This window comes from Meleagris gallopavo, chromosome Z (genome assembly GCF_000146605.3).
Source record: "Meleagris gallopavo isolate NT-WF06-2002-E0010 breed Aviagen turkey brand Nicholas breeding stock chromosome Z, Turkey_5.1, whole genome shotgun sequence".
Taxonomy (NCBI): domain Eukaryota; kingdom Metazoa; phylum Chordata; class Aves; order Galliformes; family Phasianidae; genus Meleagris; species Meleagris gallopavo.
In genome coordinates this window covers 33,606,424-33,622,895 of record NC_015041.2, presented here as the reverse complement: position 1 = coordinate 33,622,895, position 16,472 = coordinate 33,606,424, and the positions used below count along the sequence as shown (strand labels likewise).

The 16,472-nt window shown below is 36.5% G+C and overlaps 1 protein-coding gene across 1 annotated transcript in view; it reads right to left on the bottom strand.

Annotated features, from left to right (window-relative positions):
- Nucleotides 1-16,472, bottom strand: part of LOC104915086 (nuclear receptor ROR-beta) — a 77,310-nt gene that overhangs the window by 25,452 nt on the left and 35,386 nt on the right. Inside the window, exons 5-6 of the mRNA XM_010725757.2 lie at nucleotides 13,406-13,547; nucleotides 10,185-10,586 (exon numbers count right to left, since the gene is read on the bottom strand). Coding sequence (XP_010724059.1) covers nucleotides 10,185-10,586; nucleotides 13,406-13,547 — 544 coding nt within the window. The remainder of the gene's footprint in view (nucleotides 1-10,184; nucleotides 10,587-13,405; nucleotides 13,548-16,472) is intronic.

Here is a 16,472-nt window from a genome sequence, read left to right as displayed (position 1 = left end):
AAAAAAAAAAAAAGAACTCCATATTTCATCTGTCCTGTTTTCTCAACATCATAATACAGAAAGGAATTTCTTTCCAAAAACCATTCTGAATGGACTGTCAATTCCCATAGCTCTCATTTTTTTAATAAATTTGTAACACCCTCAGTACGCAGCCTAGGAAGTTGATATGAAACATTAAAACTATCATAGGAGACTAAAAAAGCTTGAATAAGGTTCAGGAATAACCTTCTCTTGTGTTCAAATGCTTAGGGTCAGGCACAGACTGCACATTAGGGGAACATTATGTGTGTGAATTCCACATTTCCTCTCTCTCTCTTCAAATAAACCAGTGTTTTATTTGCCTTTACCAAAAAAAAAAAAAAAAAAAAGCTAATCAATTACAAAACATGACAATAAAATTGAATAAACTCCTAGTCTAGAGGAACATGGAGGATGGACTAAGAATTCAGTTAAATCCTAGAGGATTTACAAATTCATAAATGTCTCCACTTAATAATACTTTTCCTGGGTTGTAGCCAATTTAGTGTAAAATGTATAGTTTGAACTAATTAGAAATCATTTAGCTGGCAGCAAAAGCACAAGCCAAGGCAATGGCTAGAGATTACAGGACATGGGCTCTATAGGCACAATATAATTATCACAAATTTGTTGAGCTGCTTCTTAGCTTCTTCAAGCACAGATTTCACAATTGTATTAAAACTGAAATTGTTAAACAATAAGAATATAGTTTCAGTCAATACATTTGGACGAACACTGTTAGTGTAGACAATGGTCACCATAAAATATGAAATATTCTATTTTTCTATTTTCTATGACTAGAAATATGCATGGAACTGTTTGAATGCTAAGACTCTGAAATTAGAGTTGGGAGAATTTGCTTTTTAATAGTCTTAAAATGTTGGGAGAGGCTAGGCAACCATTGGACTACTTTACTCAATGAAATATACGTATGTTCAGATTTTTATAAGGATTTTATATCATCTAGATAAAAACTGTTTACAGAGTAACGACAAAACATTCAACAGCAATTGTATTTTCCTGAAGACATTTGTATTGGATCAGGGTGGTGTCACCCTATAAGAATAAGAAAGTGAAGCTACCTGGTTATTGTAAGCAATTCTAGTAATTTCACTGATCAAGAAAAAAGAAATTCATGCAGTCACTAAAAGAAACACAAGACAGTGCTGCATACATTAATATCTTGCTTTAACTATTCCAATTTTTATGTAATTTTCATCTGCGCATTGTATTTTCCCACAAACACATGCATATTCTCCTCCCATGATTCACTCCAGTCTTTTCCCTATATGTTTCCAGTCTTATACAAAAATAGTGTTGTTGTTCTTTGAAGTGAAATATCAGAAATATATGGACTAAAAAAAGGCATTGCTCTCTACCGAGTTGGAAACAAAATCATAAACTGTGTAAAAGGCTTTCTTTACTGTAAAAGGGAAAATAGTGAAATGCGTGAGGTGGGCAATTAAATCTACCACACAGAAGGCATGTGGTGTGCGGAAGAGAAGTTATGGCAATAAGAGGTTATAGCTAAGATGCTGCATACACACTGGGATACCGGAAAAAAAAAAAGTTAAAGCCATGTTTTTATTGGCTTCCTTGTGGCTGAAAGTTAGAGAACGATTGAAAAATATTGTACAGGTTGACAAAGAAACACAGTATGGAACCCCAGATTAAGCTCTCAGAAAGCACAGAGTAAGCATACATACTGTCAGTATGACAGGATAAGAAAGCACTGTATGCAGAAACACTAAGGAGAAGGTAGCATTCAGGCTGGGATAAAGGGGTTGCTCAGATGAGGCAGTAAGCAACATAACACTAATAATTCAACACACATGGGTGAGATAGCATTCTACTTCTGTATACTGCAGTGATTCCTAAATCATCACTGCTTTGTCCTGCTGATTCTCATCTGCAGTGCTGTGTTTGCTGCCTCGCAGCCTTGCTAGACAAAGTCGATCACATGCCCCATACCCTCCGCACACTGGCACCTGTTCTTGCCTTTTCAAGAGTTTCTCATGGAAGGGCAGGTATAATTTCTTTTGCTACTGACATTACTGTATTGAAGCATCCGATAGGGAATATACTGAACAGTCATTCCTATACCTGACAGCACTGGCTCGCCTCAGTACTCATTATACCACTGGCTTTACGTTCATCTTTGTGTACAGTTTATAATATGATCAGATTCACAGTACAGTGCTATTTCTGAAAAGAATATCATGATGTATGGTAATATATGGGATGCATGATATGGTATTTTACATACTTTGACTGCTACAAATTGTTGCTTTCTAACTGTCTTTTGGATCCTCAATAAAATGAATACACTCTGTCAAGTTTGCTTATGTAAAAAAATGTCTTCTGAAAAAAGGAGGAATTTTATGTACTTACTTTAATGTATTTGAAATATTCCCACTTTAAATAAATATATTAATCACACTTTAGAAATATATCCAAAAAGCAAGAATAGAATAAATAAAATAAAGATCATAAAATGTTTCCTATGCTCAACCTCGGCCAAAAGATATCATATAAATTTACTAATTAAATATTTGATTCAGTGATTTATACTTTTCTAACAGCCATAACCACATGGACCTCATTGTCCTGGGTGCTGCAGAGAAAAACAGTCAGTTGAAATTTGCCATTTTTTGAAAAGCTGCATAATATACAAAAAAGAATTATTTTCCTCTCTGTGAAAAGAACTCCTAAATGCATTCCTACTTGCAACATTTATCACAGTAACCATAAAGGACAATACTTAAAATGACCTTTCCTGTAACATCTATACTGCAGAGTTTGTAGTGTGATCAAGCTCCATTGACTACTCCGGATAAAACTGATGAAGTTTTATTAGTTGGCTGGCATTTGACATATGAAATTATGTAATTGAAAAAAAAGTCAAATTCTGTTAAAAAATATCCAGAAAATGTAACAACTCGTAGGAAAACCCACTCTTCTTTTAGACTATCTATGGTATCTTCAAATAGTTTTAGATTAATTGCTAGATTGTAAAGAAATTAATAAATTTATTACATTTGATAATATATCAAATTTGATAAATTTGAACTAGACATAGTTAAGAAGGCACACTGCATCTTCCTTATTAGACTGCTGCAATTTGCACTGAATATAGTTGAGGAGAACTGCCAGAATCAATATGAGACCATCCAAAGTCCACTGTAGATACTGTGAGGCAGTGGATAGGCATTTGAAAATCACAGGGTGGAAAATCCGGTGCTTAAATACAGTAACTTCTAGAAAGCAGTCTTTATTTTCTAAATCTAAATCAAGAGTTATAACGCAAACTCTGCCCTCTCTAAGTCTTCTTAAGCCAGTAAGTGTAAAGCACACATTTAGTTAAGTATAGCAACATAATCATGCATTTATGAACATGTGGATTATTTAAACTGTTGGGTTGGGCAACATAAAGTCAGTAAAATCTGTATGTAAACCTGTAATTAGTCTGGTTCTGATCTGTAAATTTCCTTCAGTAAATACGTTTACAAATAAGGATTACTATTCTGGAGGTGAGGAAAAAAAATAGAAAATCATACAAAGTTACTAAAATTTTACATTTTTTCCAATGTTTCTGCCAAACTATACAGAAATTTTAGCAGCTAAATCTATTTCTAAAGAAGTGGTTAAAATCACAATGTGCAGTTATAAAAAATTGTCTTCACTTAAACATCAGCCCAGCTGGATTGTTTCAGCATTGTAATACTCTAATTTATTCCTCCACTTTTCTGTCCATTTTTGATGAAGTAGATATGTTTTCTAATCGAGCTAAGCTGTCAAATAAATTTTAAATCTTGCAATTCTCAGTTTTCTTCTTTAGTGTACAAAAAGGGGAATTAATAAATAAATTATTTATAAAAATAACAGAATAAGGATTCTAAGTTTTTATACATGAACTGAAATGAACACAGAACTGAAATATTAATTTATTCTGATTGTCACCTTTAAATAGGTAATGATGGTTAGAAATAGTGCCCTAAGGGTATCTCTGCAGAAAGCACATGCTACACATTTTTAATTCTTCACTAGATGGCAACATTGCTCTGCTGAAAAACAGCTGCAAGGCTTCTACTCTTGCTGTAAACATCTGCCCTGCGAAATTTGACTGTCAGCTTGGTAGAGAGGGTATTAAACTATGGCTTAGAAAAAGAGATGAGGAAATATTATAGTGGACTATGGTTACACAAGCATCATTTCTGTTTTACTGTGTGGTGAGCCATGGCCTTGAAGTTACAGACAAAAGGGAACATCAATGTAGCTGTTATTTATATCACCTTAGGTATGGGTTTTAAATATGAGTCAGCTGACCCCTACAATAACCTTTCAAATAACATCTAATGATGAAAGTATGTTCTGTAAGCTGTCCATTCATATTTGATTTAGCACAGAAAACAAGAACTGGAGGTATAGAGAAGGGAGTTAAAGAATCAAAAAAAGAACAAAATAACAACAACAACAACAAAAAAGAAAACCCAACATTATCACCCTTGGGGAAATGCTTTTGCAGCCATCCACAATAAGGCACAGGACACTTCTTAAGAGAGTCTAATGCTGGTTTGTATATTGCATATGACACATACATTGGTATGGGCATCTATTAACAATGTAGGCACAGAAAATTAAATCACTTTCTTCTAGATAATGGAAAGGTTACTATGTAAAGAATAAATGTGTGGGACCAGCTTGGAATTATACCATCAAAGGAGTTGAGAATATGTCCACATGAAGATCTTTAAAGGCAGAACCCTGAATAAAAATGCTAAGCTCATACTAGTATGCTATTGTGGCAATGGAAAATATTTACTAACTCTACAGTATAGAAAGTCGTGGACTATATGTCCTGAGATGAGTGCATGAAGCCAACTAAATTAAGGCTTACATGTGCACCAGGTGTTTTTTGCAGTTATTAAAGAGGCTTTTCTTTTACATATATTCTGAGTCAGCCTCTATAACATTTGCATATTTTACTAGCCAGTGTAAGGTTCAAGAAAGCTGTATGTAATATGGGTTTTGGCAAAAGGGGTAGGTGATACCTCCAGTTCCCACCATACAGATATAATAGTGGGCTAAATGTCCATGTTAAGATACAGACAGGGTCATGCTGGGAATAGGAAAGACGAAGCTTGAACCTATGTGCATTACTATTTAACTTCAGTTTTGGTAGATATTTAAGCTCTTCAAGCTACTGGGTACTTTTAAATACTGCTGATGTTGAGGAAATATCATGAAAATATAAATAAAAAATACTTTGTTTTGTGTAGTTACAGGAGCTCTGAATATATGACCTCCTGTACTCTCTGACACCTTATCAGCCACAGGAATACATACAGACATAGGGCACACTTCAATTTGAACACGAATGGACCTTTAACCCATCTGTTTTATCCACAATGCTCACTACAAATTTTTTTCTAACTTTAAGAAATCATAGTCTGGTAATCTTAATGACAGCTAAGGCAGGGAAACCTTTCCATTAACTTCTGCAGACCAAGAACTGAGTCACACATTTTGTGAGAAGAACACGATGCTCAGTTCTATAGCAGATAATGTTATGCACATATATTGAAACAAGACGGTCTTTAATTTGACCAAGTCTAAAAATAAGCCTTTAATACCTGCTCATTTAAATTCACACTTGGGAGCAAATATTACCATTCCTCTGTGGGACTACCAGGGTCAGGAAACAGAGATCCATTTTCTCTTAAAGAGCTCCTGAGCAGAGTCTGACCTCTGCCGCTCTCTCTGTGAGGAGAAAGCTGTTCCATGTACAACAAAAATTCTTGCCTCTAACACACAAGCAGATTTGATGCCAGAGTTTGAGCTCCTCCCACAATAGGAGAAATTTCTGCCTTCTTCCAGACCTGCAGTTGGCCAGGGAGAAAAAGGACCATCCACTGTATGATTATTAGGCCTGTATGGATATTTACCAGCATCAAAGTGATTTCTTGGTGTTTTGAGTTTCTTTTTTTATCAGGAAATGGAATACTGACTGGGACTGAGTATAATTTTACCTAATGGGAAACATCTTATTTTTATCAATTTTTTCTCCATCACAGACTTTGGCAGTTACACGAAAAATTTGTTTTTGTATATGAAAGACTGCTTTTTCTTAGATTAGCCTTTTCTTCTACTCAAGACATTATCCATCCTGCTCTCCTGTGAACAGATAATGTGCATTTATATCGTGGAATATTCAGGATTGAAGGAATATAATAGGTTCTTAGGTTTGAAGAAACCCTATATAACTTTAACTAGTCAGCACCTCATTCTCTAACACCCATTTATTGGTACTGTATTTAGTAAGTAAGCATGCAAAGCAGGATGATGTCTATTTTGCCATGACATTCTGATTATGTGTTGAAATATCTCCTGAAAGTTTTGAACCTCAAAATTGTTAAGAGCAATTTCCATTTATACTACTAAGTCTACTAAAGATCAAGAGTCTTTTACAGTTAAATGAATGCATTTAATAGTTAAAGATCAAATTATGTCTGATAAGTTTAAATTATTTGGGGGAGGATTCAAAAATTAAAATGCAAAGAAAAGAAAGTAAGTGTTATGTAAATCATTTGGTAGAGTATCTGTTGTGGTTTAAGTCAGAAGGTGGCTGAGCACCACACAGTTGTTCACTCACTCCCCTCTTCCCAGTGCGATGGGAGAGAGAATTGAAAAATGCCAAGGGGAACTAGTGGGTTGATAAGAAATTATTCAGTAATACAGAGGAAAGGAAAAGGATAATAATTATTATGACAAATATATATATATATAAAAATATGGAACAAGGAATGCAGAAGTAATTGAACAACACCCTCTGCATGATGCCTAGATAGCCTCTGAGCAGCAGAAGAGAGCCAGATGCACTCCCACCTCTTTCAGAACTCCTTCCACTTGATGTCATATGGTGTGGGATATCCCTTTGGCCAGTTTGAGTCAGCTGTCCTAATTCTGTTCCTCACTGCTAGTTGGGCCCTTTGCTGAGAATGGCCTTGGATCTGTGCAACACTGCTTAGCAGTATATATAAACTTCAGTGTGTTATCAGCATTGTTTTTCTCCTAGAACTAAAACATAGCTTCATACTAGCCTCTCTGAAGAAAACGATTCCATTCCCCTCTGAAACTAAGTATCATAGAAAATATTTCTATAGCAAAGTCAATTTGACAGAGAAATGAAGAATTGATATTTGATTTTTGAGAAAATCTTACTGCTGTATAGTGAGCAAAAAGCACATGCTGAGGTAATTTACACAGTTGTTTAGTCAGGTGCAGCAGAGACCCCTGTTAGAGCTTGTATTACAGGCATTTAACATTTTCATTAATAATCTGGAAGAGAGGGCTTACAGCATGTTAATTACATGAGTAGATAGTTCTAAATTGAGAGAAGTCACAAAACATTAACGAAGACTGAGATCTAATATAACAGGATTTAAAATGACAGAAAAATAAGAAAGAGAAAAAGCAATTCAAGCTTAGTCAGAGATTCAAGTGCAATCAGAGATGTCTTAATATCTGACCCATACATTAAGAATGTGAGAAACAAAGCAGTAACACTGAAGAATTAAAACGTGAACTGAATATTGGTTAGCATATAATGTAGAAGCTGCAAAGACTGTTTTGACTCTGGGCTGCCTGTGAAAAAGTGTAACTTGGAAAGCTTACAAAAACTTTAAGGAGCTCAAGGATGGAAAGATTCTCACACCTTTATGAGGAGTACAGCATCCATCAGGTAAGTGGTAATTGCAATGCACGCTTATTTCAGGAATATGAACACCAGAGGAGCACAAAAGCTAGAAATCTGAATTTTGTAGAAAGTCTTTAGGAAGGATAACAAATAACATGACCTAGATACTTAAAACAGCTGTTTGGTCTATCACCAGGCAGGGTAGTATAAGAAATTTCTGTCAGGTACCAGGAAAATGCAGTACAGCTTTTCCAACTCCTACATTCTCTATGATGTCACCTCCTAGTTAAGACCATAACTTCTACTTAACATGATTTGAGATTATTCCTAAGTCTCACTGGAGTGAGTAAGATATAATGCTATGGTGAAATTTAATTTCATTTTAATATGAAATCAATGCACCATTCTGCTCAGAGTTTTCCTGCTTCGACTGCAAGACTGGAGTTATACAGGTGCTTCCACAACCCACTCCAGCATCAAGAGATATTTTCTGTTTGTTTTTAAACCCAGAAAAAATAATTCACCTCCAAACTAATCCTAGTATTTTATGGTACATCTCCTTCACCTTTTTTGGTTGTGTCAGTTCTCTGTTATAATACATTATCTCTCACTAACACCCTTACCTCCATGTAGGTACCTTAAATGACATAAAAGCAGAAATTGGGTAAAATCCTAGCTATAGAGGAACTCAGTTTTACCTTTTAAATGATTGAGAGGCAAATCCCAGCACCTGACTTCTGCTGTTGGCTCAGAGATAGACCCTTTGTCATGTTTTACTTTCTATGTTTAGGGCTTTTCCCCACTTTCTCTGCTCAAGAAGTGGAACACTGGTTTGATGATATGGAAGATGAAAGACTGGTAAATATGGTCTGAGGTATAGAGAAGTCAATTTTAGACCTAGGAAAGCAAAAAGCTGGGTGAAAATTTAAGAGTGAAGCATCGTTTCTATGTGATCCAGAAAGAAGTAAATGTTAAATGCTTCTCTAAACCTTCATAAGTCAGAAGATACCATTGACTTCAGTGGAATCCTTTGGTAACTACAGATGTAGTCCAAAGGGCATATTCTCTTTGTTGAGCTCACTTCTATAACTAAGTGTAAACACTAAATCATAGATTATCAGAATGGTTGTATTTCTGATATCTTCTTGGGTATCTCTGGGAACAATACCCATAAGTGTTAGAATTGTTCCTCAGATGGTTCCTTGTTCTGTTAACCACTGTTCCAGGACTGAGACTAGTACAAGTCCCTTTTGAGTACTATTCATATAACCAGAAGAACTAAAAAAGAAGGTGAACAAAATGTTTCACTAATCCTCTGTACTACTACACTGTGGGTATAGGTCTTTATTGGACAGCCTAAACCAAACGTGACCTAGAACATGTCACAGGGATACAAACATGGGCACAGTGATGTGTCAAATCACCAGGACTAACTGTAAGTCTGACTACATGTATACATTTAAACATCTTAGCATACATTCATGAGGCAGTAAGGCCAGGTCAGAGCTCTAGAGGGTATTTATGATGCGACATTAGTTCTTCTGTTATGAGTGCTCTTGAACATCTTTTCATCTTTTTTCTTATTTTCCTTCCTCTTTCCTTTTAATTAAATCCCATTAGAAAAGGGTTGCCCTTTGATTATATCCTCAACTGCAGCTGAATCAGCCTACTTCACTTGTTAAGGTGGGAAGTGCCAAATTAAGATGCAAATCTTTTATTACATTTATTTATAACAGAGGTAGTATTCCTAGTTAAGCTTGAGAGATAAGACCAGAGGCAGTAGACAAACACAAATCTCTTACAGAAGAATCACGTCTAGTCTTTCAAACTGTATTATCTAACCTAATTAGATACTTACCTAAGAAAGGTCTCTTTGCATCTTTTCAAAGAAGAAATGAAGGGACAGATGCTTCTCCAAAGCATTCAAGCAGAGAAGTGGAGATAGCCTCACAACTACCTTCACCCTAGCTGAGTTTGTGAGATTAGACAGCTTGCTCATGTATACCTACATACCAGAAGCAGGGAAATGGTTCTTTTTGACAACGAATTAGCTGCTATGGGGATTCTGAGTGTTGATGAGAATATGGCTGGCTAGCTGAGGACATCATTTAAGCTTCCTAGTAATGATCGCATTTGAAGCAAGTGCCATACTACTAATTATCACTTGGTTCTGATTGATTCATCACCTGCTTTGCTGCTCCCATTTCATAAATGGGAACATAAACTGCTTAGTTTAAGAAATGGAATAATATGCAGAGCTTATTTAAAACTGACTCTATATTGTGTCAATTACTGTCAGACTGATTTTCTTTCCTTTTGTCCTTGTATGTGTGCACACATGTATATGGCTGTGAACAGTTAATTACTGTATGATTACATATAAAATGCTTATATAATATTTTAATAAAAACAATATTATAATCTGGTTTACATTTACACATCACAATTGAGAAATAATAATTTTCCTTACCTATTTCAGTCATGGATATCCCCGAAGCTAACTGCCCATTGTTGAAAGAGCTATAGGTAAACAAGTTTGGTACAGAGGTGAGGTCATAGATAGGTTCCTGCTTTATCTGTTTGATTCCAGTCATGTCTAACCCAGACTGATCTGGAGAAGGCTGGGCAGAATCCACGTTGTAATAACCTTCAGACTTTGGCAGGTCGATGACGTGCCCATTTGAGTAGGTGCTGCCCGTTTCATTATTCAGATTGCCCAAGCCATTGCTGATGCTGTTGCTGTAAACCCTGGCAAGGGCTTCTGCCTCACCGCTCTGCTGCTGCCGCTGTTCCTGCAATCGCTGCTGGTGCTTCTGCACTTCAGCATACAAGCTATCCCTCTGCTTTTTGGACATTCTTCCAAATTTCACAGCTGAAAAGCAAAGCACAGTGCAAGCTATTGTCATGTTTCTTTTCTTCTCAATTCCCCTCAACACCACTGCTCCCTTGATATCCACTTTTAGCATCACTTCTGCTGAGGAAACTTATCTTTTTCTTTTGAAAGAGAGAGGATGCAGAACTTTTTGCCATATTCATCTCACAAAGGAAAAGCTATTATCTGCTTGGATTTACAAGCTGACAGTGACTCTTACTTGACAGGAGGGCCTCGGTCAGGCAACTCACTTTCTACTGTGAATGTTAAAAAGTTGATGCATCCTTTTCTTATCTCTCTGTTCACCCAAAAACAACCCAGAGCTATATGAAAAACACAGTCTATAGATTCATAGTCCTTGCATTTCACAAACTTTCCACAAACCTTTAAACTGTGTGCTAACAGGATTAGTACTCTGGATGAAAACAAGCCCTACAGCCCTATTATCACATTCTTTCAATGGGGTGTTATCTTCACACTTTTAAAAAAATGTTGCAGGTTAGATTTAGAACCTAGAGGAAAATAGCAGATTGGAAGGTAAACAGCACAAATGAATGTCATCTTTTTCACAGAAAAAAGTCTCAGGGATTTACACAATCAATTTACATAATCTCCATGCACAAAATCCATGCATTCCTTCTAATGAGAAGGGCAGGAAAACATCAGAGTGCAAACCACTGTCCCTGGGAATAGGCCTCACTACATTGAGACTGAAATTTTCAGAAATGACAGTCTGATTGCTGTGGAACTACAAGGAGTAAATACATACCCTACATACACAGTGGTCACAGATGATTATCTGTTCTTTTTTTTTCTCTCTCCCTTTAAATTCTGGGTTTCTACTGGCCTAGATCTTGAGATCTCAGAGAAGAGGTAGCTATTAATCATGCTTTAGGAAACATGAAAACTGTCAATTAAGATACATTCAGCAGAATTATCAGAGAACAGATAGGAGGACATTTCTCTGGAAATACTTATTTTATGTATTATGAGGACTATTTTCCAATGCTATTTCCCATCCACTTGTAATGGAGATCAGTTCAGAATTATCACACTTATTAGTGGCTTGGTTCCCATTTTAGCTGCATTTCAGTTATATTTCTCCAGAAGCTTTTGAGCCTACAAATGCTCATTAAAATATATATATATATATATATATATATATATATATATTTAGAACAAAAAATACCCAAACAATAACAACAAAACACAGAAAAGGAAAAGAACTCTACTAGAAGGAAATGGCATAAAATTGAGGGGATGATAGCCTTTCAGTTTATTTGTATTTCTTTACTTTGAGATTTGTTTTTCTTGTTACCAGCTTCAGCTTACTTGCAGCCCTCCACACAGTCTTCACATATACACTGGGTGCTCTGCAACCAGTGTGCACTGCACACTGTTATGGACAATATATAATGACTGGATTTTGAGAAATACAACTGCGTGTTCTCTTCAAATGTAGGGTCTGAGTAATAAAAACAAACACCCACAGTTTACTCTCATTAGATATTCATTAATTGGATTCTCCAGCTGCTGTCAATTAGCATCCTGCCTCTGCATGATAAAAATGAATCTGTTACATGGCTGAGAGGTAAAATTCACATTCAACTTTTCTGTTAAAAAAAATTCATGCAGGCTATTTTAAACTTGCAAGAGCTCTCCATATCATTAAGTATAAACACTCTCACATCAACAATCAGAGAGGAAAGTGATGTTGACAGAAGAATCCCTCTTTGTACGCAGCAGTCCCTGCATTACAGGTTGGGAAGACAATGCTGTGAGTTAAATACCTCTGTGATATCTCAAATACTTGCTAAGTATTACTTTTACTGGGAAAGTACATGCTGTTAAATTACTGAAATTTTACTACAGTGCCTTCTGGGAAGAAGCAAAGCTAAGATGTCAAAGTATACTTCATACTAAGCCCAAAAGAACTCCATGAATTAAAGGTGAGACAGCAGGGCCCCTCTCAGTCTGCTGAGACGGTGAGCAAGTTGTTTCAGTGATACATGAAACACAGTGAGGTAGGAAAAGAACTATTACAAATGAAAGCAAGCTTATAAAATCTGAACTATTTTATGAAATAGGTCTTTAAGTAACTTCATCAATGCCTGTTAATTCCAAAGAACAAATTTTATGAACAAATTCTGCCAGGTAATCAAAGCTAATATGACCTTGCTGAAGCAAATGTAACCTGCTTTCAAAGACAGAACATTCTCTTCTCATATTCCCTGACCATTTCAAATGTGACTGTGCGCTGGACAGCCATTGCATAAGTAATGAAATGTTTTTCCTGTGATCCAGACATGGACAGGAGGCAATGCACCAGTGAAATGCTTTTTTTCACAAAGCAAAATGTTTAGTCAAGTGTTTGGAATAAAATAAAAGGTGAAAAAACAGTATCAAGGAGTACCTTTCTTTTTAAACTGCCTGCTCACTCTCACAGATCTTTAGAGATCTCAAGGAAAGGGATGCTTCCTCACGTCAGTATTTAATGTTGCTAATATAAAAAGTTATCTAAACTGGAATATAAATCCTCCTCTCCAGAGATAACTTTGTGATTTTGATCAGAACAATGCACTACCTTTCCAACTCTTTCACTTCCAATCTAACGTTGCTTTCCATTTTGCTAACTTCCCACCCTCTTCATGAATATAGCCTCCATTGTTAACTGAAGATCTGTGTCTCACAGTGTATACATTACAAAGCAAGGATCTTCTCCTCTCTCTTTTTCTAGAAATCTACAGGAGTTTAAGTAAGGCAGCAGAGAAGAAGAGTTTCAAAGGATTTAGGCATGAAGTAAGAATCTGACTCCTTACCATCTCTAGACATTCCCAGGGCAAGACATTTCTGCAGTCGGCAGTGTTGGCAACGATTTCTGTTGGTTCTGTCAATTAAACAGTTTCTCTGCCTTGGGCAGGAGTAGGAGGCATTGTTCTGCTGACTTCTTCGAAAGAATCCCTAGGAGCAACGAGGAAGAGAGACATAGTATTACCATGTGAGTATATGTGCACACACACATGCAAACTACACACAGACACACAGCCATGCAAGCTCTCATGTAGCATAATGTTATTTTTGCTATGGCTTTGCAGATGCACAAGCCTTGTACAGTGAAATTAAAGAGCGTTTACTCATCATAAGGAGGATTTGTAATTGTACAGTAAAGAATATAATACTACTTTGTTAAAGGACAAATAGTATAGAGTTACAGAATGTATTCTATTGTGTAATAACTACCATGGATCATCTAATTCTTGCCACTCATAAATGAAAAGCTTGCCAGCATTGGTAAACAGATAACATTAAAGTACTTATTCTGACTATTTTCCATCTTTATTGAAAGAAACTTCTAACATCCGGCACTGGCTATACATAGCATTAGAAGCTGAAGTCTGCCATTTAATTTAATCTGACAAATGTTGATCTGATCTGGAAAGAGCATACACTTTGGGAGTGAAAAGTAATTCAAATTCAAACATTACAAAAGCACTAGGATTTAATGGCTGTATCAGGTAAATCTGACACACAAAGGAGAAAGCAACACCATTAGACACTACCATGAGAAAGTAAAGATATTTTCCATATCAATGGAATATAACATTAACCATTTAATCTATTAAAAACAGTTAGATACTTTATATCCTAAAGGGTTTTTCTGCCCTGTTGCTGGCCTATTTGGCTAAATATCAGAGGGTGAGAACTCATTCTTAATGACTTATGAGCTCCTAAATGCCACTAACAGCACCGAGAGTTTCAAAAATGAAATCAGGGAGAAAGCATTTTATAATACTATTTTCTTTCCTGTAAAATAAAGCACAGGAAGATCAGTGAGTTGAGAGAGGGAGAGAAAGAGAAACAAAGAAAAGAATTTAATTGGCAAACTTAGCAGCTTTAGAAGAAAGTAATTGCATGGCTGTGTAGTGGGAGAGATGAAGGATGGCCCAGCCCTGCAAGAAGCTATGAAGGGAAAGCATGCAGCAGTCACTGGGAGAAGTGACACCAAAGTGCTTGTGCCTTTCCGTGTTCGTTTGTAAACAGCTCTCATGGAGTCAGAAAGGGAGATATGACTGCACTCATCAGGCAAAACCGTTGTTATCCTTGTTCATGCTGACAGAATATACTAATAAGGGATGGGATTTACAACTCTTGTGAGTTTTGATGGAAAAGGAGTGGGAAAACAACAGGATGATGTTGTCACAGGACTCGATTTTCATGCTACAGGTAGTGCCTGTAGTCCCACTTCAGTCCCTGAGAACCAAATTAGGGTGGCACGAAATGTCAGTAGTGGACAATAGGCATGATGCTCCACCAGGGAGACAGCAGCATAGTTCCTGAAATTGATGAGTCCAGAAAAGCTTACTTCATCTGGCCCATACTGGCTTTATCAGTGATTACAATATACAGTGACTATTAAATTAAGGTTTATGATTTGCATGGATATCCTTAGTGAAGCTCTCAGGAAAATTTAATTGTGGACTTACCTGATCCTAGTTGACCAAACCTTCTTTTAGCCGTGGAGATGAGCTTAATGTTATTGCTAGATGGATGACAATTGCAGATTTTTTTTTATCTACTTGTTGAATCTTACAGCCAATTTTGTTTTTGACACGAGGAACATTTTCTGCTTTAGATTTTAGCAGTTCTTATGTGATACAGATTTGAGAGAAGAAATGTATTATATTAAAATAACCCATACAACCATCTAGCATCAACTGTGTCTTATCATGTAGTACTGTTTTTATTACGACTGATCTCACAAGAGTTTATTTGTGTATTTTTCCCACTAAATTCGATCTCTTCCTACTGGAGTTTGTTTTTTCCCATCACTGCCCCTCTTAGAAAAAAATCAAGGGTTATGTAATGAAGTTAATCTATAGCAGGTACTTTATTTCTCTGAAGAGACTTTTGTGCTCTGTTCTTTCAGCAAAGATCTAAATGCTTTCTTACAGAGAAACCTTTCATCTCAAAGGAGATTTTTACATAACATTGGCTATATTTACTGGGAATAATACCTTTTTAGGGAAGCAGAACACAATTCATTACTGAGGAGTTAAAGGACATAAAGACAAGTTTCCCAGTGTTCTGACAACAGTCTTTCTGCATCTTAAACAGTTCACTTTATCCATCACTGACAGCCTGAGAAGGGAGTGGCCTCTCAAACTGTCCTCTAGACCCTTGCTGTGCTGTGGATAATAAGAAGCCTCTCATCAAAAAAAGGAGTCACAGAAACAATGGGATGGAGACCTGTCTTTGAGTTTCACTCTTTCCCCAATGACTGATGGCAGAGCCACCATTTTCTTTAGAGGACCCAGCACATTGCTCAGCCTATACAAGTGTGCATCGTGAAACATCTGTAGCATTTACAATGCCCCTTAAGTGCTTATGATAAGCATTTGCAGTGGCAGAACTAATGCAGAGGCATGGAGTGAAAGGATTTCCTGTCTTTTGGAGTCTGTAGTATTGCCAGCGGCAGTGCAATTCTCTGATGCCATTTCCTGAAATGCTGAGGCCCTGTGGTGCCTGGCTTAATGCACGCGGTCTTGTGGAAGCCCTTCTGGCCTCCTTCTTCTTAATTAGTTCAGATTTCTAATGCGCTCAGACAAAAGGAGTTAGAAATGACCAGTTATTAGTATATGGGCTGAACAAATATTTATTATTTAGCTGCTGGGCAAAGAGGAGCTGTGCTGCACTGCCTGAGACAGTACTTAACTGAAGAAAGAGCTCTTGCAGAAGGAGATGCTCTCCATTGGACCTGATGTGAAGGCTGACATATTTTTTCAGAAGAGGCTTGTAAAACAGCATTAGACTAATTGATGTGATACTGCAAAACTGGCACAAAACCCATAGATTTAAAACTGCTGTAAGTGGAAGAAAAGCTCTTTA